Source organism: Schistocerca americana, chromosome 7 (genome assembly GCF_021461395.2).
Source record: "Schistocerca americana isolate TAMUIC-IGC-003095 chromosome 7, iqSchAmer2.1, whole genome shotgun sequence".
Taxonomy (NCBI): Eukaryota; Metazoa; Arthropoda; class Insecta; order Orthoptera; family Acrididae; genus Schistocerca; species Schistocerca americana.
Window position 1 is genome coordinate 66563359 of NC_060125.1, and position 25577 is coordinate 66588935.

At 42.6% G+C, this 25577-nt stretch overlaps 1 protein-coding gene across 1 annotated transcript in view; it reads right to left on the minus strand.

Annotated features, from left to right (window-relative positions):
- LOC124622418 (myrosinase 1-like) overlaps positions 1 to 22712 on the minus strand; it is a 43566-nt gene extending 20854 nt beyond the window's left edge. The window contains exons 1-6 of the mRNA XM_047148111.1: positions 22562 to 22712; positions 20274 to 20407; positions 10175 to 10309; positions 4597 to 4719; positions 4334 to 4517; positions 949 to 1043 (exon numbers count right to left, since the gene is read on the minus strand). Coding sequence (XP_047004067.1) covers positions 949 to 1043; positions 4334 to 4517; positions 4597 to 4719; positions 10175 to 10309; positions 20274 to 20407; positions 22562 to 22697 — 807 coding nt within the window. The 5' untranslated portion in view covers positions 22698 to 22712. The remainder of the gene's footprint in view (positions 1 to 948; positions 1044 to 4333; positions 4518 to 4596; positions 4720 to 10174; positions 10310 to 20273; positions 20408 to 22561) is intronic.
- Between the last annotated feature and the right edge of the window lie 2865 nt (positions 22713 to 25577).

Here is a 25577-nt window from a genome sequence, read left to right on the forward strand (position 1 = left end):
CAAATTAGATAATGAAGATTATCCAGCTCTCAAAGCTTTGTGTTTTAATTTGACAGAAGGTGCACACAATGAACTTCTCATGGATCACAGTTTGTTTACTAATGGCGCCACATTCCACATCTTCGCAAAAGGTAACAAATATAGCTGCCGTTAATGGATAAGGATCCACCTCAAGTTACCATCGAATGGGAAAGAGACACGAGTAAAGTGAATATGTGGTTTGAATTCACAAAGACTGTGATTTATGAACCCACCATGTTTGCAGAAGAGACAGTTACAGGACACATTCATCTTGATACGCTGGAACAACTCCTGTAACCTTAGTTCCAGCAAGAAAGCAATGCTGACACGGATGCAGCCCGTGATTTTGCTCTCATTGTTAGCGAGTACCTAAATCGAAGATTCACCTGAAGATGGAGAGGCAGAGGCTCAGCAAGGCTGTGGCCATCACGTTCATCTGATTCCGGACTCTTGGATTTCTCCCCTTGGTACTTCAGAGTGTATTCAAGTTAGGAGAGTTAACAAAAATATTGATCCTCCCATGTATGTGTCGCGAAAAGATCATCATCGTAAAATAAGAGAGATTCAAGTTCAGGTGCAGTCTTACCAATAATCGTTCTTTCAGTGAAACATTCGTGACTGGAACGTAAAAACGTGGCGGGTGGGGGTGGGGTGGGGGGGGGGGGTGGCGTGATAAAGAAAGTACACTCTGCCAAGCACCGCAGAGTGGCTTGCTGGGTACAGATGTAGATATAGATGTATGGTATGGTAGTCCATAATTAGAACTTGACAGCGACAGACTGAAAGTTCTGAACTGTCCTCGGGCATTTAGCCGAGTGACTATCCCAGAATATTTCAAAATAATTTTTCTCTCTGAAAGCCTGAAATCACACAACGGTCAACTTGTTTTCGAACTAGAAACACAGCTGTAGCAGATACCGTACTTACATCAAACTGTAGCTGTCGGTCTGCGGCTTCCAAGTCTTCTGTCGAATTTGATGCCGGTTCACTTCCCCCGATACTCAGCGTGATTCCTACGCTGCCTGAAACAGATTGCCATTTAGATAATCACTGAAATATACTATGCAGAAATTCTCGGCTTCGATCTCAGGTTATCACCAGGATTTTTTCTCTTACCATTTTCACTTTTTTCTCCTCTCGCAGTATTTGTTAAAGTGAAAAATATCTTTACGAGCCCCGTAGACGAATCCACTACTCCATGCTCGGAGTAAAGCTCAGACTGGTGCAGACCAAGTGTACAAGAGGCACAAGCTGGGAGAACAGACAAAGGCATCGAATTCATGGATTGTCTTGTCTGCAAATGTGGATCATGGACTGCGTCCAACAGCTTTGGAATTTGGTCTTCCGTCTTGCTATCTATAAGATGTTGTTTGCCTCTATGTGCTTTTGTAGGCCCTCAGATCCAAGTCAATAAAGCCTTCAAACTATCCAAACACGCTTCGACTTTTACGGCGAAGATAGTGGCAAGCACACGGGTCTGTATCTTCAACTTCCTGCTTAAAATATATTAATCGTGTCCTACTCACAGTGTCCTTAAAAATATTCACCACCAGAGATACAATAAAGCAACCAACACTTACAAACAGCGTATGCTAATGGAATATGTCCAGCTGCATCTACAGGGACTGTCCTCAATTCGAAATTGCCATATATAGACCACCCGATTGCTTGTGATGTTTGGAGCCACAGAAAATATCAGTGGCAAGAGATGTGGAATATGCCCCAACAAACGAAATATGGAGATAATGCGGCATTACAACCTCAAGTTCCTTCAAGACCATTGTTTACGAGGACACACTTGGAGCGGTCAATGATTTCTACCATCATTCGACAGCACTTTATCCACGCATATTTTCTCTACATAGAAACTACTTTACCGGTTCTCATGTCTGTGAGTGTGATTCTGAGTTGGAAACTGATGTAAATCACTTCTTCCTATCGTGTCCCAAATATGAATGTGGAAGACTGGTATTTTTGAAGACCCTGATGAATGTCAGATACCGTCTCAGTGAGCATCTTCTATTTTGCTTAGTAAAGACGTTCACCTTTATAAAGTGAAACATTTACTCTGCAGCAGAGCACACCCTGGTATGAAACTTCCTGGCAGATTAGAGCTGTGTTGCGGACTGGGACCCGAATTTGGGGCCCTTGCCTTTTGCAGGCAAGTGTTCTTCCAACTGAACTACCCAAGCATGACTCGCGACCAGTCATCACAGCCTTGGCTGTTAATCTGCTTAAAAGTATAGGAAAAACGTTCAGGTTGTAATGGTAGTCATATTTTCATTAATGATTAAGATATTGTGTGAATTATTAATACAAAAATGCCTAATTTACTTATAATTCTATTTGTTAAAAATTTACTATGGGAAAAATTGTGACATCTTGAGCCTTTAAATCTGTAAATATACATTAATGTATTTTCTCCACATACATACAATGGTTTGATACGCATTTGAGAGACGTCTTTGTATGTATAGGCCAATATCTCCATTTTGCATGACGGAGTGTATACGTCTTTAGGAAGTCACGTGTTTATATCATTGTACAAAACGATCAATGGATGAATAAAACTGTTATTATTATTATTCTTGATTAAGATTATTATTATTCTTGAATAAGATCATGCATTTCCTATAACTCCCCACCAGTCATTAAAACTTAAACTAACAATAAAAGCCTTGTGATGACTGGGTGTTGTGTGCTGCCCTTAGGTTAGTTAGGTTTAAGTAGTTCTAAGTTCTAGGGGACTGATGACCATAGATGTTAAGTCCCATAGTGCTCAGAGCCATTTGAACCATTTTTGAACAATAAAATTTAGTTTAGGAGGATCCTAAAGATTTATTGGAGCTCATCTCCTTCTACTCCACTGATGAAATTATTAGCAGAACCTCCTGATGTGTATATGGTACTAATTATATCAAACAATGAGTGTCATGTACAACCTGAATTCTATTCAAATTCAGAGCAGTAATGCCATCCTTGTAAATATGAGTTGTAAAATGATTTTTATATTTCACATCTACATTTAAATACATATACGCAATCCACCATACGATGCGTGGTGGAGGGCATCTTGTACCACAACTAGCATCTTCTCTCCCTGTTCCACTCCCAAACAGAACGAGGAAAAAATGACTGCCTATATGCCTCTGTACGAGCCCTAATCTCTCTTATCTTTGTGGTCTTTCCGCGAAACATAAGTTGGCGGCAGTAAAATTGTACTGCAGTCAGCCTCAAATGCTGGTTCTCTAAATTTCCTCAGTAGCGATTCACGAAAATAACGCCTCCTTTCCTCCAGAGACTCCCACGCGAGTTCCTGAAGCATTTTCGTAACACTCGCGTGATGATCAAACCTACCAGTAAGAAATCTAGCATCCCGCCTCTGAATTGCTTCTATGTCCTCCCTCAATCCGACCTGATAGGGATCCCAAACGCTCGAGCAGTACTCAAGAATAGGTCGCATTAGTGTCTTATAAGCTGTCTCCTTTACATGTGAACCACATCTTCCCAAAATTCTACCAACGAACCGAAGACGACTATCCGCGTTCCCCACAACTGCCATTACATGCTTGTCCCACTTCATATCGCTCTGCAATGTTACGCCCAAATATTTAATCGACGTGACTGTGTCAAGCGCTACACTACTAATGGAGTATTCAAACATTACGGGATTCTTTTTCCTATTCATCTGCATTAATTTACATTTATCTATATTTAGAGTTAGCTGCGATTCTTTACACCAATCAGAAATCCTGTCCAAGTCATCTTGTATCCTCCTACAGTCACTCAACGACGACACCTTCCTGTACACCACAGCATCATCAGCAAACAGCCGCACATTGCTATCCACCCTATCCAAAAGATCATTTATGTAGATAGAAAACAACAGCGGACCTACCACACTTCCCTGGGGCACTCCAGATGATACCCTCACCTCCGATCAACACTCACCATCGAGGACAACGTACTGGGTTCTATTAGTTAATGGTACATGGCTACAGTGGCCTAAGAATTGTCATGTGCAGCTCAGTGTATTGAACATTTATAAGGGTTATAACAAATTTGATATTACCTTATAAGTAAAACACATTTACGATTTTTGCGCTATTGCACATCCATGAGAAGTATTTAACTTGAGATCTTATTAGATACATTAACATGGTTTTTCTTCGAAAATGTTTTTTGCGTAATATTGTTTTCTGACGTGTTCAGCTTCCTGAAGGATCCCTTGAGTGTGGATATATTGAAACGAAATGTACATCTAACCTAATTCAGTGTATCAGGCAAAGCGTAGCGATGTTTAAAAGCATACCATTTTGCGTGGCCCTGTACTGTTCGTCGTACAGGCGATAGACGAGTCCATGGGCCCTGATCACGGTGTGGGAGGCCAGGTAGTCGCCGATGCCAGACGCGTTCTGCGAGGGCGCCTGACCACCAGAGGAGGCGTAGCCACCGGTGAAGACTGCCGGCTCGTTGAACGTGATCCACCATTTCACCTGAAGAATCACGGCTGTCAGGGATGTGTCACAACAGGAAGAAACCCGTGTGACAATTAGTGGAGGCATGGGTACTCACTCTGTCGCCAAAGTTGTCAAACAGCACCCTAGCGTACTCCACGAAATAGTCGGCAAGGAGCGGGTTTGGCCATCCGCCGATGTATTGCAGTGCTTGTGGTAGGTCCCAGTGATACATCGTCACCTGTACAGCAAATGCTTCATAATTAAATTTATAGTTTCAGTCTCATACCATATCATATTTTGATTACGTTTCTCCAGTCATAAAATTGGCGGCTTTCTAATAAAACTAAAGCCATGCCTCTATACAAAAGTTTTACAGTGGGAGTACCTATTTTCGATGGACTGTAACGAAATGTCCATGTCTCAGTAATGGCTGGCTGATCATGCTGTAGTTATTATTGCGTTAGGGCCTGACAGAAATTTCGATTTCCCAGCAAAAGAAGGTTCGGGGTTAGCAGTTTGAAATGTGCGCACTGCCACACGATGCGGTCACGTAGCCAGGTCAGACACACGGGTATGGGCCTTAATGCTGGAGCGCTCTGCTCCTCAAATTCACGTTGTGTACCTTCTCTACAACGTGTTTTATGATTCCTGAGAATAACTTGCGTTATAGACTAGATTTATTACGGACTCTCTATTGCTGCGATAAACCACTAGCATATGTGGCTGTTCAGTTACTGGATATTACATCCAAGTGAGCTTGTTCATTTGTCTGATTTAGTGACTGTCTGATTCTAACGCTTATCTAAACTCCTGACCGGTCCTATGCGGCATATGATCGATTCCTCTCTCGTGTCTATCTCTTCTTATCAGAGAAGCACATACACTCAACGACGTCAAATATTTGCTGTGGTTGTCTTTTCCTTTCTCCTGCAGTTTCTTCCCTTTATACGTGGGTCACTCCAAAAGAAATGCACACTATTTTTTTTTTTAAATCGATCTTTTGTTCTACATGTTTGAAAGTTTTACAGTGTGTAGATACATCCTTGAGGAACAATATTTTCATTTTGCCACATAACTTCCATCCCTCTCAACTGCCTTACGCCATCTTGGAACCAGCGGCTGTATACCCGCAAGGTAAAATTCTGGACCAACCTGTTGCAGCCACTGTCTGGCAGCGTGCACATAGGAGTCATCATCTTCAAACCTTGTTCCACGAAGAGAGTCTTTCAGTTTCCCAAAGAGATGATAGTCACATGGAGCCAGGTCAGGACTGTAAGCCCGGGTGTTTCAGTGTTGTCCATCCGACTTTTGTGATCGCTTCCATGGTTTTTTGTCTAACATGCGGCCGTACATTGTCGTGCAACAGTAAAACATCCTGCTTCTGCCGATGTGGTCGAACACGACTCAGTTGACCTAGACGTTTCTTCAGTGTCGTCACGTATGCATTAGAATTTATGGTGGTTCCATTTGGCATGATGTCCACAAGCAAGAGTCCTTCGGAATCGAAAAACACCATAGTCATAACTTTTCCAGCAGAAGGTGTGGTTTTCAATTTCTTTTTCTTGGATAAATTTGCATGATGCCACTCCAATGACTGCCTCTTCGTCTCTGGGGAAAAATGATGGAGCCATGTTTCATCACCTGTCACAATTCTTCCAAGAAAATCATCTCCACCATTCTCGTACTGTTCGCTGCATACCGTTTTTCTTGTTTCTTTGTGAACCACTATCAACATCCTGGGAACCCACCTGGCACAAACCTTTTTAACGCCAACACTTTCAGTATTCTGCAAACACTTCCTTCCCCTACCCCAACGTAGCGTGACAATTCGTTCACTGTGATGCGTCTGTCAGCAGTCACCAATTCGTTAACTCTCTGCACATTGGAGAGTGTGCAGTACGAGGCCTACCGCTGCGAGGACAATCCTCAATATTGCCGTGCCCGCTTTCGTCACGCAATCTGCTTGCCCAACGACTAACTGTACTGAGATCGACAGCAGCATCTCCATACACCTTTTTCAACCTCTTGTGGATGTTTCCCACTGTCTCTTTTTCACAGTACATTAATTCTATGACAGCACGTTGCTTCTGACGAACGTCAAGTGTAGCGCCACCTTGAAGACATGCTGTGACGGCGCCACTCACGGCAACAGGTTGAACTAAGTTTGAAAACAAGCGGGAAGGATGCATCTACTCACTGTAAAACTTTCACACATGCAAAATGAAAACTGTACTTTTACAAAAATAGTGTGCATTTCTTTTGGAGTGACCCTCGTAAATCCCTCTGTTGGTATGGAAGCTATTAACTGATGTTTGAACACTTCTCCTGCATCTCCTTTTAGTTAATGTTCTACGTGTTCTTCTCTCTCGCCGATTCTGCGGAAAGCATCCTCATTGCTTATCACTACACTTAATTTTTAGCGTCCTTTTCCAGCACCACATTTCACACGCTTCGATTCTAATCTTTTGCGTTTTCCCCACAACCCCTGTTTCATCCCCAGACGTGTATTCTCATAAATTTCTCTGTCAATTAATGGCTATGCTTTATTATAGTAGCCTTCTTTATGGAATGAATACTGCCTTTGCCTGTGGTAACCCACTTCTTGCTTCATCCATCATGCACGGCTTTGTTTCCTAGTTAGGTGAATACCTTCATGTCGCCTAGTAAATAGTCTCTAGTTTTGATGTTAATTTAGCTGCTAATCTCATTTCTGCTGCTTCTTATAACTTTTGGCTTTCTCTGACTTACTCACAATCGATATCTGTGCTCAGTAGCCTGTTCATTCCTTGCAACAGGTCCTGACTTATCCGCAGATTGGCTACAGGTGGCAATGTTATAAATGAATCTTGACCTCCTTCACCCACTATTTGAATCACATCTCTGAATATTTCTCTTTTTTCACTCATTACTTTTCCTCTGAAGATTTCTATGTCACTCATTACTTCTTTGACGTAGACATTCACCCGTGGAGAAGAATAGCTTCATTGTCGCTTTGTTGTTCTGGTCTTCAGTTCTTCACTTAACTACTGCAACCTGCATCCATGTGAAGTAGTTTACTGTAGTTAAAGCCTTGGTGTGCCTCCGTAATTTTTATCACTCGCCTCTTCCTCCCCACCCCCACCGTTCCCATTACCAAAATGACTATTCCATAACGTCTCAGGATGTGCTCTATCAACTGAGCTTTCAATCAAATTGTGCCGTAAGTTATTTTTCCCCCAAAAACAATTTAGTACCTCTCCATTAGTTATTTAGTCTACACACGTAAGCTTCAGCCTCATTCTCTGGCACTTAATTTCATATGCTTCTATTCTACTTGTTGCAAGAATTTACTATAAACGTTTCACCTCAGTACAGGTTACAGTTCAGACTAATACAATGAGAAAAGACTTACTACAACTTAATCTTATATTCGATGCTAGCAAATGTCAGAAACGCTTTTATCACTGGTGCCAGTCTTCGTTTCATATCCTTTCTACTTCGACTAACGTCAGCTGTTTGCTGCCCATACAGTAATACTAATCTACTACTTACAGTATCTGATTTTCTAGTCTAATTCCCACAGCATCGACTGATTTACCCCATTACACTTCTTTCAATTTTATCGATTGTCTCCTTATAATATCTTTTCAAGACACTTTCCATTCTGTTCGACTGCTCTTGCAAGGCATTTTCCGTCTCTGAAACAATTAAGTGGCTATCGGCACACCTCAAAACATTAATTTCCTCTCCCTGTAGTTTAATTCCCTTCCTTTACCGTTTGTTCAATGTACACACTGAATAACATCGTGGGTAGGATACAACCTTTTCTCACTCCATTCTCAACTACTGCCTGTCTTTCTTCGGCTCATGTAACTGTTATACAAGAACTTTCATCCTCCGTATTTTATCCCTGTGTTCTTCATTATTTAAAAGTGTGTATTCCAATCAGGATTGTCCAGTTTTCTCCAAATTTACAAATACTATAATAGAAGGTTTGCCTTCCTTCACTCTACCGTCTAAGATGACGCATTACCCTGGAGGTTCGTACATTTCGCCCGACCCCAAACCGACCTTCCCCAAGGTCAGCTTCAACAATGCTTCAGCAAATAATTCTTGTCAAATTTTGCAGCTATGTCTTATTAAACTGATTATTCTGTAATACTCAAACCTGTCGCCACATCTTTCCTTCGGAACTGCTATTATTACATTCTTCTATAAGCCTGAGGGGACCTCATCTGCCTCATGTGTTTTACACACTAAGTGAAACGGTCCTGACATGTGTTTCCTCAAGCGCCTCAGTAATTCTGAGGGAGTCTTGTAAGCTAAAGGTGCCTTGTTTCGACTTATGTGTTCCGTCAATTTTTTCTCTCAATATCGTATCACCTGCAGCATAGTCATTTACTGCCTCTTCGCTTTCCATAATACTATCTTCCAGTTCTCTTCCCTTGTGTAGCTCTTGTGTATATTTCTTCCATCTTTGTCTTTTCCCTTCTTTTCTTAGTACTGGACTGCCAGCCGAGCTCTTGGCACTCATGCAGCATTTTCTTTATTTCAAGGGCCTCTATGATTTTCCTTCAGGTGGCACTTATCTTTCCCATAATCACGCATGCTTCTGCAACCCTGAATTTCCCTCCACCCCTTTCCGATTTTGTCACTTAATTGTCGACCATATTCTTCACAGGCTCTCCTCTGTCAACTTCAGTGGCTGCATTTTTAAGTCTCCACTTTCCCCAATTAAATTCAATACCTCGTGCGTTATGCGGAGATTTCCACAGGGTTATTTTTGACTTTTTTATCCTCACCTGCCGTCAGAAATCACTGCTCATAGCGACCAATTCGTTTTATATTTCTTTCCTCTGTTTCAGCTGATCGTTGCACAATGCTCCCTTTGAAACTAGAAACAAACTGTATCTTCCAATTCACCCAAGTCTTGATTTACTACTTTTTCAAATATGATCTCCAACATTTATGGTCGGAATCGTCATCAGCCCCTGGGACTGTTTTGTTGTTTAAGATCTGGTAGTTGAAAACCCGGTAGTTTAAAACGTGGTTTCGAAAGCACTTACTTTACATAACGTAACTAAAACCCTCTAGTAACTACAGCTCTCTTACACATGAACAACATTGTTTCAAGATTTTTAAACACAGTGTCTAATCATTGTGCTACATGCAAAATTCGTCCAGGAGGATTCACAGCATTATTAATGCCATTTTGAACTACAGTCATGTGCAATGAACACTAACGAACTTCTTTTTAGGTGTACCGTTGTAATTATTCATATTCTTACTTCCTTTGAACTGGGCTAGTTTATTAACAACAGATGACGTTGGAAGGTTTGTACTGTCAAACTATTGTTAAAATAGCCAAGGCTTACTGCAGGATGAAGGTCGTGTATTACTCTTAGGACAAGATTTTTTGGAACGATATCATCACTTATGGATATACTGACATCCCACAAACAACTAGCAAATAAGACTTGTAATATAAGTTAACGTATTTATTACTCGGTTTGCAAGACTTCCCAAGACCCACCATGTAAGAAATTTTGAGTCTAGTTGAGCATGAAACTTGAGTAGACTTCTTTCATTTTCAGTGCAAGTTCACGTGCGCATATACATGAAGAAAGAAACACTTTGCCCCGTTTATGAGTTCTTGATTACACACCAGCAACGTTTTGTTTGCTCAGTCCTATACCTATGTGTGTCCCTCTTACCATGGGCTGTATTCCGTTCGCGAGCAGCTCGTTGATGAGGTTGTTGTAGTAGTCGATGCCTGGCTGGTTGATGACGTCAAGGTCTCCAGTGGGCAGGATGCGTGCCCAAGAGACGGAGAAGCGGTACACGCCCGCCTGTTAGAAAATAAGTAGAATAATGTAAGCTAAATTGTGAAACCAGCATCACTATTCCTAAATACTAAATTGAAAGAGTACGGTAACGGTCTGTTAACTTCATCGTATGTGTCCTTCAAGAGTTGTTCTGCAATGTACAATAAACCACAATATGTGAAAAGTAACGGTAAATACTGTGTTGAGAGTAATAAATACACATCATTGTGTGTTGGAGTATGATATAGAGGTTTGTAATGAATGGGTGTAGTTCTAATTCGAGTGCTGAATTTACCGAAATATCACCGAAAGGAGCTATTTTATTACACAAAATTAGAGAGAATCATTTTTCAAAATTCCACAGTAAAATTAAGAGAAGTAGTAAGTACACTACTGATCCTTAAATTTGCAACACCAGGAAGGAGAGCAAAACACGAAATTTTACGTATTGTGAACACACAGCAGAGCAGGAATGATACATGATTAAATTTGTAGATGATTTGGATGAATACAGATGCGAAAATTTGTCCACTAAGCTGACAATTCAGGCAGCAACATTGATTCTAACCTGGTTAGGGCATCCAGTTGACATAATCTAGGACATGTCATTTCATTCTGTCTCAGCCTTACGCTAGCTACATTTCACAGATTCGTGTTTGCTGGTCTGCTAGTCTCTCAACACCCCATGATCAGATGGTTTGCGTAGGTGAAAGATCTCAGGAATGTGCTGGCACATGAACAGCTGAATAATCTTTGTATGGAGTTAATAGTGTCAGAGTTGTCACAGGCTCTTTTTCTGGTGGTCGCTCGAAATCACACATTGATTTTCAGATGGCAAGCTAGCGCGTTCGGCTTGTGGTATGCAAGGATTCCAAGGAGGTTGCATTCTCTGCCACAGCGAAGAGAAGTGGCAACAATCCCTGTTGAGTCATGAATGACATTCGGTGACAGGTAAGCCACGTGCACGGGTAGAAAACAGCCAGCTATTTCCCTAGACAGTTAGGCACTTGGCGCTCTGGGCCAGAACCAAAGACGGCCTACAGACGCACAGAGACCCCTTGGAGTCACCCAAGAGGCAGCCCCATATGTATGGCACTAACTGAAGCACCGGCATCATCAGATTTCGCAGTGGTGTGTAGACCAACAAGTAGTGGAGCTATTACCTAAATGTAGGTGAGGCTTTGTGACTCTTCTGCTTCAACAGAGTACGTCTCAGGGTTAGTAGCAGTCGAAGGCAACATACTGCTTTGTCTGGGCTGCAAATGTTTATGGTACCTTTGCTCAGTTTTGATGTGACTTCATACCACTTCTGCTACATAGGGACTGAGGCAATGTGACATCAGGTGTGGCCTGATATAATGGAATTTGCCTCTGTGGCAGACTGAAATCTTGTACCATGCCACCTCAGCAATTTTCCAGCCCTGGCAGAAAAATTACTTGCAAAACTAGCTGGTCCATCTGATTACGAGTTGTGAACTCTGCCACAGGGGTGTTGGCATAACACTCCTTCCCCCTTTAGAAGATTTGGTCCATCAGATCCCAGTTTGCTGCTAAATCTGTGGTGTGTTAGAAACTACAGTGTACTGTTACATTTTTCTGTACACTTATTCACACTTTACTACCAAATGTCTTTCTTCTTAGTCCATTAGAGCTAATATTGTACTACTTAAACACTAGGGGTGAGCCACTCCGTTGCTTTACAATGAACTGGGAGTTTGGAAGCACTGTAGACAGACAAAGATTGTGTAAGCAAGGACAAGGATTACGACGGCGCCTAAACACAAGGATCCTATCACTACGACTTGATGTTGGTATCTACTGTGGTACTGCTGAATATGTTGGAATATTCTTTCTATGCTATGAGCCCATGCCAAGAGCTGAGTAAGGTTTGACTCAAGGTAGCAGACAAGAAGGTCAAGATCCTAAGAGTAGTACTTCCAAAAGGACTGTCAGGCAGTATTGCAAATGTTAAGTTTGAAGCTATAATCACTGTTATTGTTGCCAGAAGCCGAGAAGTTGGTACTGCGATACCACGCTGCATACCATTTGGTAGTAACTCGTTGCCTCACAGCTCTACACATTCTGTGTCTTTTGCCTGCTCTTGTTCATAACTGTTGCTATTCATAACATAGCTGTACCACATATAGAGTACACCAAGTGAAGTCCAACCTTCTGAAAATAAGGTTGTGTAGTAGGCATGTATCATGAGGATCACTCCACACCAGTCCCTCCTAGAAGTGACAGTTTGGACTACTGTTGATGGGCGCACAGTAATTTCATCTCTCTGACATCACTCCAATTCGTCTCTTGACATTAATGTATCTTTCTTCTCATCTTGTGTAATTCCAAAATTTCTTCACTCTGACTTTTACAAATTTTCTAAAATTACTCCATTTTATAGGCTTCCATGAAACTCACATCTGGCATTGGTATCTGCTAGTGTTATATATATTAACACTTTGAGGTTTTTGCAGTCAGTATTGACGCCCATGTTGTGAGATGGCTATGTTTCGTCAGAATTTTTTCTTCGAGAGGTATAACCAATTACAGTGCAGTTTGCAGCTCCTCCCATGCCTGTTGCAGACCATCCAGAAATTGAGTCAGTGTTAGCAGGGTAGAAGTTAACTGTCCATGGTGTATCACTTGCTGTAGGTTAGCTGTTTTATGCAAGCATCCCCAACACTATTGGCAAAGGTATACAACAGACTTGCCATGTCCAAACAAGTGGCTAATGTGTCTAACCAGACTTGTACCTTGCTCACATCACTATTCATCAAAGTGGTCGTTGTCCTTAACTTATGAATGTACAGTAACTGAGAAACTGTTTCATCAATTCTGATATAAAATTGGTGCCCTGGTCCATTATTAACGTTTCTGAACACCGACCCCCAACAAGGAACTGTTTACCATGGTGTGAGCTACTGTGTAAGATTACTGAGTTGGAATAGCTGCCATTTGCACATTACATAAAAGATGTTCTACTATAGGCAGACTATTGCAAGTCCCTGCCAGTATGTATGCAAACAGACTCAAGATATCCGTACCAATCATTTCAGCCTCCATTCATCTCTGAAATGGAATAGTCAGCTCAATGTGTACACAGTACACAGCTCTTCAGATACTGAGCCACATCCTTTTAACACATACAATATCAGTACTGTTTGGCCACATGCCATTCCATGGTTCTCTGACCGTCATGCCTTGATAACACATGATCATGTACCTGCTTGACACCTCCCCATGCATCATTCCCGGAGCCATAACATCTTACTTCTCGCATAGTACATTGTGGGTCACTGCATTGTAGAGAGTTTACAGTCTTCATCAGCTGTTTCCTCTGCCTGACACTCCACAATGGTATGACCCACTCTCTGTAAAAAATAAACCGTCCAGCAGAGACCATCTGCATTCATGTGACTCTTCTCAGGTCGATGGACTATCTCGAATTCGCTAAGCTTCAGTACCCATTGCGATTTCTGCTCCATAGATCAATCAACCACAGCAGCCATTAATAGTGACATGATCCATTATTAGAATAAATTTTCCACCATACAGACATCAGTGGAAATATGTTACACCACAAATGGGGTTTTAACAGTTGCTTTCTTCATCGTAGAATAATTCCCCTTTACTTAGCTAATGTGAGGCATAGGATATCGGTTGCCCCGCTCCAATTACTTCTTGAGTTAAGCCAAGCACATAACTATTTGCATCACAAATCAATATGGACTTTTTTTCTAAGTTTGGAATGATTAATACCTGTCTAGTGGTCAACAATTCTTTCAGTCCTTTGAACATGTCTTCATACTCTGATTTCATTGAAATTTTATTGTGCATTTCTTTCAATAAGTACGTGAGAAATTTCTGCAAGTTTTGGGATAAGCTTTGTTAAGTAACTCGCTAAATATAAACATGAGCGTAAACGTTTCCCTGTGTGAAGTGTATGGAAACCTTATTTGGCATTCAGTAATGTAGAATCCGTCCAAACTCCATCACAACTAATCATATGGCCCATATACTGTATTTTTTGTAATCTGAAGTGAGACTTCTTTAGTGGTAAGTGTGCTGCATGCAACATCTGGAACATTTCTTTTAGTCATAGCACAGGCTATCCTTTGCAAAGACAATTATGTCTTCCAAATACACCACACACTGCCTTTGTTTTAATCCTTACAAAACTTCATATAACAATTGATGAAATGTAATTGGTGCATTTTTCAACCCAAGTAGCAGACAGTGATCCTAGTAGTGTCGTCAACCATACATAAATTTCGTTATTGGTCAGTCCTCCAGAGCTGCTTCCAACTCCCCAGATTCATGGTGGAAAAGTATGTGCACTGCCCCAAATTGTCATAAGTTTCTTTTATATTTGGTACTGGATATGTGTCCTTAATCAGATGGCTAATAAGATATCTGCAGTCACATCTGAAATGCTAAACTTTGGTTCCATCAATACCTTTTTTCCCAGTGCTCGCCAAAGATTACAACTTTCCTCGATAATACTGTTTCGTAAACATTGGTTATTGAACTCCATCACCGGCTGTGGGTTATGAGGTAGAAGTACGGCTTACGATGTGCATTGACTAATTCCCAATCTGGATTCTTTGTTGTGTTACTTTTGGCACTGGCGAAGCCAAAAAACGATTAAACAGGTCTTTAAACTCCAACAAAATTACTCAACTGATAATTTTTCCATTCCTTTTGAATTTTTTATTTTCTTCCATAATTATACTGGTGACTTTTTTATAATTAGCGTCCGAATTCATCTTATCAGTAATATCTTCCTCAAGAATCTCCAAATTGGCGACCATGAAATCTGTGACAAGTCCATGTCTTCAGTCTCCAGATTATCTAGTCTGATGGACACCACCTGCTCACTATCTACCTTCTACATCTACAACTATTCTTATGACGCTGCAATAAGCCTCTCCAAGGCTGTCAAATGTATGAGCATTCCTTAATTCTTCATGATACATCACATACATTTTCGCATCTCCTGCATAACATAATTTAGCCATATCTAACAAGTGTGCCTCTGATCATAAACTCAGCTCCCGAGTTGTCAAAAGGTTATTCACTAGTGTCAACACACCCTCTCCTGCTTTACCCAAAAAGTCCTGGTAGCTGCACTAGTTTCTAGGTGGGATACTGATAAGTTGTACAAGGCTCTGGTCTCTTGTAATCACTCTAACTTCTTATGCTAGTCTACATTATCTGCCCTTATTCGAGGCACTTGCTCAGACTGAACCGCTCTGTAGTGGTGACCCCTTGTTCCCTACATTTACTCATTTCAAACCATGTGTATACAACAACAGGACAAAATAGAAGCACAAATATAGGAAAAACGTAATACTCATATCACATCACAATTTTGCCTACTAACGTTGCTTAATCCCTACATGTGAATACTAACCATGCACACTCTCTGGATTCTTCAGCAAACAGCCGATGGGTTTTGCATTTGAAACAGGACACTGCTGAAGATTGAGTGAATGGGGCATTATGCTCCAGGAAATTGCACTTCCGCACCTATCTAGGCACAAACCAGTATATCTTCCTCTAGTATTTTCTACCGATTCAAATCAATGCTTAGATAATTTTCACGACTCACTCTTTTAACATAACTCTTCAATATAATTGCTTCCCTATTGTCAATCACTGGAGCAAATAAAATCAGTTTGCCCTCATTCATCCCACTGAAACGAAGATGCTGAATGCTTACACACACGTCGATGGCTGTAATTGGCTATTTCTGTCAGCAGAGTAATAGTGTCAGAGTTGTGGACACTGTTATATGCCTGGATAATCGACTGTAGATGCCATTGAAGATATAAGGTGCGTACTACGATTTTCTTGGAAACACTCCATTAGCAATTAAAGTTTTTATGCACTGTGACTCTCGCACAAAAGCTGCTGGTGACAATTCGAACTCATGCTTTGAGACCCATGTGGCCATGGTAACCTAAGCAAAACACAATGGATTATTCCAGAATGAGATTTTCACTCTGCAGCGGAGTGTGCGCTGATATGAAACTTCCTGGCAGATTAAAACTGTGTGCCCGACCGACACTCGAACTCGGGACCTTTGCGTTTTGCAGGCAAGTGCTCTACCATCTGAGCTACCGAAGCACGACTCACGCCCGGTACTCACAGCTTTACTTCTGCCAGTATCTCGCCTCCTACCTTCCAAACTTTACAGAAGCTCTCCTGCGAACCTTGCAGAACTAGCACTCCTGAAAGAAAGGATACTGCGGAGACATGGCTTAGTCACAGCCTGGGGGATGTTTCCAGAATGAGATTTTCACTCTGCAGCGGAGTGTGCGCTGATATGAAACTTCCTGGAAGATTTGGAAGGTAGGAGACGAGATACTGGCAGAAGTAAAGCTGTGAGTACCGGGCGTGAGTCGTGCTTCGGTAGCTCAGATGGTAGAGCACTTGCCCGCGAAAGGCAAAGGTCCCGAGTTCGAGTCCCGGTCGGGCACACAGTTTTAATCTGCCAAGGAAGTTTCACAATGGATTATGCTCAACATGCTGCAGGCAAGGACGCCGTTTCTGTGCGATACCTCAGTGAAGAACAGTGACAAGATACCTTGCTGAGTCATGAATGACGTCAGGCACCTGGTAAGTCACAGGCATAGGTATAGAACAGCCAGTCACTTCTGTGGGAAATCACATGTGTGGTGCAATGGACCCAAAACCAGGACCCATGGACACTCACGGAGGCCGGCTGGTGTCACCCAGGTGATGGCCTCGGCTGGCTGGTACTAGTTCAGGCACCACAGCACCAGGTCTAGCAGCAGCCCAGCCCCTACACCAGCAGCTAGCAGGTATAGTGGGTAGATATGTAGACAAGGCTGGGTGGTCTGTCGCTGGTGGGGAGTACACCTTGGTGTTGGTAGCAGTCGAGGACAACGTACTGCTAAGTCTGGGCTGGTGGTAGGTTTTCCGAAATTTGTTATCGCCAGTCCCTACCTGCAGTATGTAGGGACCATGGCAATGCAACATCAGACCACAGAATGAGGTAATTATGTTCGACACTGTGGCTAGATGAGGTCTTGCCTCAGCAATACTCCAGCACTGGAAGCGAAGCTAAACTAGCCGCTAACTGTCGTATCTGACCAAGGCTTGCGAAGCTGTCTGGAGGGGTGTTGGTGCAGCAGGAGGTGTCACAATCGTTTGAGAAACATGCAATCTTTTATTATCTGTGTGAAATATGTCACACAGTCCTCGAAAATTGCCCAAAACTAAGGCCCTTAACAAGTCAGAAGGTAAAGGCTACTACCGCCTCTATGAACCAGAAGCGTACCAATACCTCATACCGTCACATCAGGTGCTGGGTTGATAAGACTATAAAAAATGCAGTCTGGAAACGTTCATTCTCATCAGAGACACCACACAGGAATCCGTCCATCGTGAAGTTTACACACAGCGCTGACATTCGTCTGGAAACACGACGCATTGTTCCTCATGTGCCCACTCTTGTTGTTGCTCGCACCAGTGTTGGCCCACTTCTCTCTGGTGCAGGCAAGTGAAGCTACAACGATGACCGCCGTACTGACACTCCACAGTATTCCTGACGTCGTCGCACTGCCCTTGTGGATACTATCTTGCCAGAAACGATGCCGTTTCCTGAATCAATGTGGCTGTACGATCCAGCACGCCCTAGCAAACTACACTCATGCTCGCAAATTAAGAATAATTGCAGAATGTGGTGCCACACAACGTGGCACTACACAGAACTGGCGCTAATAGCGTACGCTCATAGGGAACATACATGACACAGATCTGTAAGTCCACGGTATTCGTGATGAGAAAACCGTCCTGAAACACATGTGCTGCAAAACGCCACTGTTTCCTGTGCATGTACCCCGACATCAATATGGCACACGATCACCACGTACAGGTACAGAGGCCGCGCGACGGGTTGGCATATTCTGGATCACGTGGTCGAGCAGCTTCTGGGTTATAGCCTCCCATTCTTGCACCAGTACCTGTCGGAGTTCCTGAAGTGTCGTAGGGGTTTGAAGACGAGCAGTGATATGTCGACCGAGAGCATCACAGACGTGCTCGATCGGGTTTAGGTCTGGAGAACAGGCAGACCACTCCATTCGCCTGATATCTTCTGTTTCAAGGTACTCCTCCACGATGGCAGCTCGGTGGGGCCGTGCGTTATCATCCATCGTGAGGAAGGTGGGACCCACTGCAACCGTGAAAAGGCGGACATGCTGGTGCAAAACGGCGTCCCGATACACCTGACCTGTTACAGTACCTCTGTCAAAGACATGCAGGGGTGTACGTGCACCAGTTATAATACCACCCCACACCATCAAACCACGACCTCCATACAGGTCCCTTTCAAGGACATTGTGGGTTTGGTATCTGGTTCCTGGTTCACGCCAGATGAAAACCCGGCGAGAATCACTGTTCAGACTATACCTGGACTCGTCCGTGAACATAACCTGGGACCACTGTTCCAATGACCATGTACTGTGTTCTTGACATCAGGCTTTACTTGCTCTCCTGTGACCAGGGGTCAGTGGGATGCACCTTGCAGGTCTCCGGGCGAATAAACGATGTCTGTTCAGTCTTCTGTAGACTGTGTATCTGGAGACAACTGTTCCAGCGGCTGCGGTAAGGTACCTGCAGTACTCCGTGGCTGACTGCGGACACTGATGGTGAGATATCGGTCTTCTTGTGGTGTTGTACCTGTGGACGTCCCGTACTGTAACGCCTGGACACGTTTTCTGTTTGCTGGAACCGTTTCCATAATCTTGAGATCACACTTTGTGGCACACGGAGGGCCCGTGCTACGACCTGCTTTCTTTGACCAGCCTCCAGTTGCTATAGTATTCTACCCCTCATAACGTTATCAATATGTGTTCCTTGAGCCATTTTCAATACAGAGTCACCATTAGCACGTCTGAAAACGTCTGCACACTTACTCGCTGCACCGTACTCTGACATGCACCAACACACCTTTGTGTATGTGGACTGCTGCCAGCGCCACCGTGCAACGACTGCAGGCGAAATGCACCGCATGGTCATACGCTGAGGTGATTTAAACCCGCAAATAGCCCACCAGAGTATTGTTTCACCATGTATCAGTATTATCCTTAATTTATGAGCATGAGTGCCCTCACTCGTGAAAGTGAGGTGAGATACTGCTCCTGAACGCATAGATTCCACATTCGCATGACATTCGTAGGATTCCATCCACTAACAGCAGAAATACTGCAGACTATAAACCATGTGCCACAGCCGAATGCCGACACGTACTGGTAGACGCTTATCCTTGGACGAGGCACAACATCATTTATTCACAAATGGTTCAAATGGCTCTGAGCACTATGGGACTTAACTTCTGAGGTCATCAGTCCCCTAGAACTTATAACTACTTAAACCTAACTAACCTAAGGATATCACACACAACCACGCCCGAGGCAGGATTCGAACCTGCGACCGTAGCGGTCGCGCGGTTACAGACTGTAGCGCTTAGAACCGCTCGGCCACTCCGGCCGGCATTTATTCACAAGCAAATAAGTTTCAAATGAGTGACTTAATGGGTTTTTCTTCTTTATATACAGAATGTAGATGGTGTTACTTTTACCTGTTTTGTGCGGTTGCTTTTAAATTCTAATCATTTGCATGTCCAAAAATGTACAGGTTGGACAAAGTGAAACTGGCCGGGATGCACCTTAAGACAGATAACCCATCTTAATAGAAATGCATCTGGCGTTAAATAGTGTAAACTACTTTGCTTATCTTAAGGCGCGTGAAAAGTTTTCCGGGCGTTTTATTGTTGACACCCTGTAGCACACTTCATGTGAATTTTACGTTTGTTGCATGCCTCGCCCTGATGCTGCATTTTTTCTAAGCGGCGGTGTACTTCATTAATGTGAGACTGAAGAATATCTGCTACGAGTGAGTTGCACCACAACACGGTACATTCACCGAGCACCACACCTGCGCAACGCCAGCGACTACTCACGTTGAGCGCCTTCAGCATCTGCACGTCCTCCTGGTACTTGTGGTACGAATCGCAGGCCACGTCGCCGTTGTCGCCATTGGTGCCGTACTCTGGGTGTTCGTGTAGCATGTGGTCCCAGATGTTCTCGCCCTTGCCTGCATACACAGCGATGTCTCATTGCAAGAAGAGAAGCGGATTTTTTTATGGCATGAGAGAGAAGACACTGGACTACTCGACACAGCAAGAAAGAACATGTAAGATAGCTGCCTGAGGCCATTGGAATTTATGAAGCTTTCTAAACAAGTCAGCTGCGTGAGAGGGACCGAGAAATGGCAGATACAAAAAGTGGGAAGCAAAAGCCTGAGATATAAATAGCGGATCTTACGCTTGATGGAAAACAATGCGAAATTATGCCAATCAAAAGCAGAAGTTAAGGCAGAGGGTCTCTTGTGTGCTTAAAATGGAAAGTGCCAGGAGTCACAAAAATCTGACGCGTGGGAGACAGCCTTTCACTGCTATTATGGCTTGTTTTAAACAACCGGAGTTATCATTACTTTGAATGTGGCTACGTCGTTTATTTTTCGCCCTGCTACGACAGTGAGCCGAAACTGTGTTACTGTAGTGTTCTACAGACTCAGGTCGGAGCACATACAGTGTTCTTGGGGTGAGTGAGGAACAAGTGCACGTCAGAGCACCCCACTCTCCGTCTTCGGTCCTGAAACGACTGCTCTCAGCCCAGGTCCGTTGTTAGCAGTGGATTTCGTATCATCACGACCTTCACGTACATGGCTTCCCAGTTCTTCTCATCGCAGGATCTCTTGTGTTAGAGAGCCCACTGACTGCACCTCGTTACCAAGTTGCAGTCTCGGCCTGAGTACTCCAGCAGTAAAGATCGCGCATGGAAACGAATTGAAAGTAGCTCAGCGATGCGAGGAACAGCCAGAACCAACACATCGTTCGGATTCCATGTTGAACTGTAGCCGTCCTTTCTCCGGTTTGATTACGGGCGTAGGTTAGGGACACGCAGGACGCAACAATGGCGCCCAGTTGGTTCAAATGGCTCTGAGCACTATGGGACTTAACTACTGAGGCCATCACTCCCCTAGAACTTAGAACTACTTAAACCTAACTAACCTAAGGACATCACACACATCCATGCCCGAGGCAGGATTCGAACCTGCGACCGTAGCGGTCACGCGGTTCCAAACTGTAGCGCTTAGAACCGCACGGCCGGCGCCCAATTCAAAGACTTTTAGCAGCCCATCCACGCATACAAAATTATTATTATTATTATTATTATTATTATTATAGTGTCTCGGCTACCCTAGTACATTCCCCAGTCTCTTACGTGCCCCATGTTTATCATCGCAAAGTGAGGCACTGAAAATAAACAACATGTTTTTTTATCATTACGTTATACTTGCCTTGCTGGATGTGAGGCCCTAGGATTCATTTGTCATATGTTTGTCTCAGAGACAGAAGACGGTCTATTAAAATGAAGTGAGCTTGTCAGAAGTAAATGTGTAAACCCTTCTGAAAAGGTACTCATACTCACTGTAAACTCTTTTTATTGCCAATTATCTGTCAGTTTAAGCACCAACATTGCTGTAAATTTTCACATTCACGTAGTGCAGCCATTTTCCTCCTTTTTCTTCCCACATAAAGTGCCACACTGCACTCACGAAAGCTTTTACATGATTTCAAAATTTATGTCACTTTTTAATCTGAACATTGCTAAATATATACTTTATAATTTAGAGCGAAAAGTCGCAAATACACCACAAAATGGTGCAGTCAGGGGTCTAAATATTCTGAATAAGAAGTTGTTTACTAAATGAACCTGCTTCAGTGAAATTTTTTGTTGCTGGATAATATTACATGTTCTTGAAAGTAGTTCCAATAAATTAGTATTTAAGCACTAGGCAACGCAATTCGAAAGTAAACATTTTCATGTCGAAATGTCTCTTTTACTATACCGCAGGATAAGTTTCGAAGGTATGAGCACTGCTAGTGAACGAAGTCTGCTATCGGTTTTCATCAAATCTACATTAATTTCATCAGCTATAAATTCGTACTGAACCCAACATTTGGACGGGACTTCGGATAATATTAAAAGGAAGAGACGCATGGGTTCGTAGACACTGTTAAGTAAGATCAATTCAGCATGAGGGTTAGTTGTAGATAAACTGAGAATAGCAAGCGAGCACACGTATAGTGAAGTTTTCTCAAATGAAGAGGAATTTCGAGAAATTTATTTAGAACACCCAATGATACAGAATATGGTAACGTAGATGTTAATTCACACTCACCATCCTCATTCCAAGCCCCTTCGATCTGGTAAGACGCAGTGGCGGTCCCTAGCAGGAAACCTTCCGGGAACTGGTTTACTGCCGTCTGTGCCGCAGCAGCAGCGAACAGTCCTGCCAACAGAGTTAGCTGCAGCATATTGTAAGGTCAATAGTGTCATGCAGCCTTTGGAGCTTGTGTGTGTGTTTTTATATATACATAGGCTCTGAAGTACCTCATTACAGTACTCAGCGACAAACAAACAAACTCGTCTATCACTGATTATCACTGGGTAAATCAGATAATTGGCTCTTCTACAATACCTGTTTTTCGATTATTGGTCAATGTTATCAATAAAGGAAGCACGGCAAACGTGACTAGCAACAGTACGCACTGCGCAAGAGAGAGGCTAAAACAATCGATAGCAGGAAGTCTGAGGAAGACTTCGATTAGCAACTCTGTACTGACGTTTGGTTTGTGGGGCGCCCAGCCGAGCGGTCATCAGCGCCCGTACAAAGTCCCAATTTTATCACACTTCCAATTGGTACACGGTCCAATCTATTCACTGTCACGAATGATGATGATTATGATGATGAAATAATGAGGTCAACAAAAACACCCCGTCACCGGGCAGAGAAAATCCCCACCCCGGTCGGGAATCGAACCTGGGCCCCGTGATATAAAGGCAGCAACGCTAAGCACGTTTTTTTTTTTTTTTTTTTTTAAAAAAAAGATCTCGTTTTGTTCCCTTCATCTTCTCGGGGCGGACGTCGTAAGACATCCATTGAAGTTCGTTGTTGATCGATTAACTCAGTTTTTTTTATTACAGAGGACAGTTAACCCTCTGACTGAACACGGTGAGCTACCGTGGCGGTAGACCACAAGCTGCGGACAACATCTCTGTACTGCTGGAGAAGTAGACTTTGGGTCGTCGTCCAATTAACTTGGTTTTGGTGTTCATTTCTTATCACCAATCACTTGAGGCTGATATCCTGTTCATATCCTAGTGTCTGCCCTTATTCCTTTTACAGGACGGTAGTTCTGTTTCGGAACTTTAAGCCAGTTACTTCGAATAGGTCATCGGAGGACCACTTCCCAATTTCAGTTCTTCATTCTTTCCTTTTCTTCCAGTATGCTTTCATCTGTCCACTATGTTTCTTCCTTCTGTCATCAGACCATTTTGAACGACTCTTTATCTACCCAGTCTTAGAATCCTTCCATTTTCAATACCTCTTTCCCGAAAGGCTTCTCTGTTAGTTATAACGTCTGTTTATATTTTGTTTCTTTCTAAAACCTTTTTCACTTCATTGACCCAGCATGTTGTTGACTTCTTACACCACAAATATTTGAAAATCTTATTAGTTAATCTACTGTCTTGCATTCGAAATAAATGTCCAAAAAATATGACTTCTTTTTCTCATTATGTTTGATATATTTTTGTATTTTGATATCTTTCATCATTACTTCGTAATATCCAACCCTCTGTTGTGTTTCTATGTTTTGTGGTCCTAATATTTTCCTTGTAATTCGCATTTCCAATACTTCTAATTTATCTAAATTATAGTTAAATGCCATGCATTCGCTGCATATAGGCATTCTGACTTCACTACTATGTTGTAATGTCTTAGTTTTGCATTTTTGGATAGGCACTTTTTATTGTAGAGGTCTTTGGTGAGACCAAATGCTCTCCCCACTTTATGCAACCGTTCGTCTATTTCTGATTTTTCCAAAGCATTTTCTTGGATTATCCCCCTGAAGATATGTGAATTATTTTTGCTTTCTCTATTTGGCCAATATCTGTTCGCAGGAATCTTGGAGCACCCCCACGTTTTTTACAAATTTTTTTTTTTTTCTACAGAAATCCACAAGGCAGTTCTCCTCTTTATCTCTTCCAGGAGATTTATATGTGTTGCAGCAGATGCCACATTTTCAGAAAGTATAGCAAAATTATCTGCAAATGAGAGACAGTTATTTGGATCTTTTGCAAGGCAAGATGTTGAGTTCAATAAATTTTTTGTTCCAAATCCTCACTGTTCCCAAAGCAAAAAAAAAAAAGAAAAGAAGAAGATATATCACAAAAAATTTGAGTTGGTGGCAGGTATGGGGACAGCATCGTGGCCAGGCCTCTGAATTTTTGACCCCTGCCCTCCATGTCGGCACCTGCCTGGCACGCATTCGCACGTCATTGGAAGTGGCAATCTGTTATTTATTTTACTTTAGTTACTACTTCAGTTTTGTTCTACGGTTTAAGCCACATATGAGCTCACATGGGAATAGTGGAGCTGCTCAGTGACAGGAATGGGGGAGGTATTGTGGCCAGGCGTCTGATCTTCGACCCCTTATAAAATAAAATGCAAAAAATAAAAATGAAAAAATATGGTGCAGTAAAAAAAAAGAAAAAAAATAGTGCAATTGTCAGCCTGTCAGCCTAATAAGAGGAGGTCCAGGTTCGAACTTCAGCCGGGCGAAAATTTTCATCTGCGGCCGTTGCTGTATTTCAACGCCCTGTGACAATGTGGGGGTCTGTCCTTCGATATTTAAGATGCAATTTTTTTTGACAAATACAAAAAAAATGGCTCGATCAGATAGAGTGTCTGCCATGTAAGCAGGAGATCCGGGTTTCGAGTCCCGGTCGGGGAATAAATTTTCAACTGTCCCCGTTGATATTTATCAACGCCTGTAAGCTGATAACGGTCTGGATTTCATTACAATTTAATTTACGTTTAAAGCGCCTAGAAATAATTTTTTGCTGAATTTCATTTCAGAAGGATTCCAAGGTTTCTCGTATCCAACCTTTTGACTGCAGTTGTTGGGACTCCCCAGAACCCTTGGTCCCAATGCATTTCGTGACGCAGTGGTATGTTTCTCCCTCGAGTTACCACCTGGGTAGTGTATTCATTCTGCGGACTTTCCATACTGCAACAGAGATTGCATTACATACAACATAAAGAACTGGATTCCAAGATAAGATCGGATTGTCAGTCCAAAATTTGATTTTTTTGTTTGTGGTTCACTCCACTAAGTTCTTCCGTTCTCTTC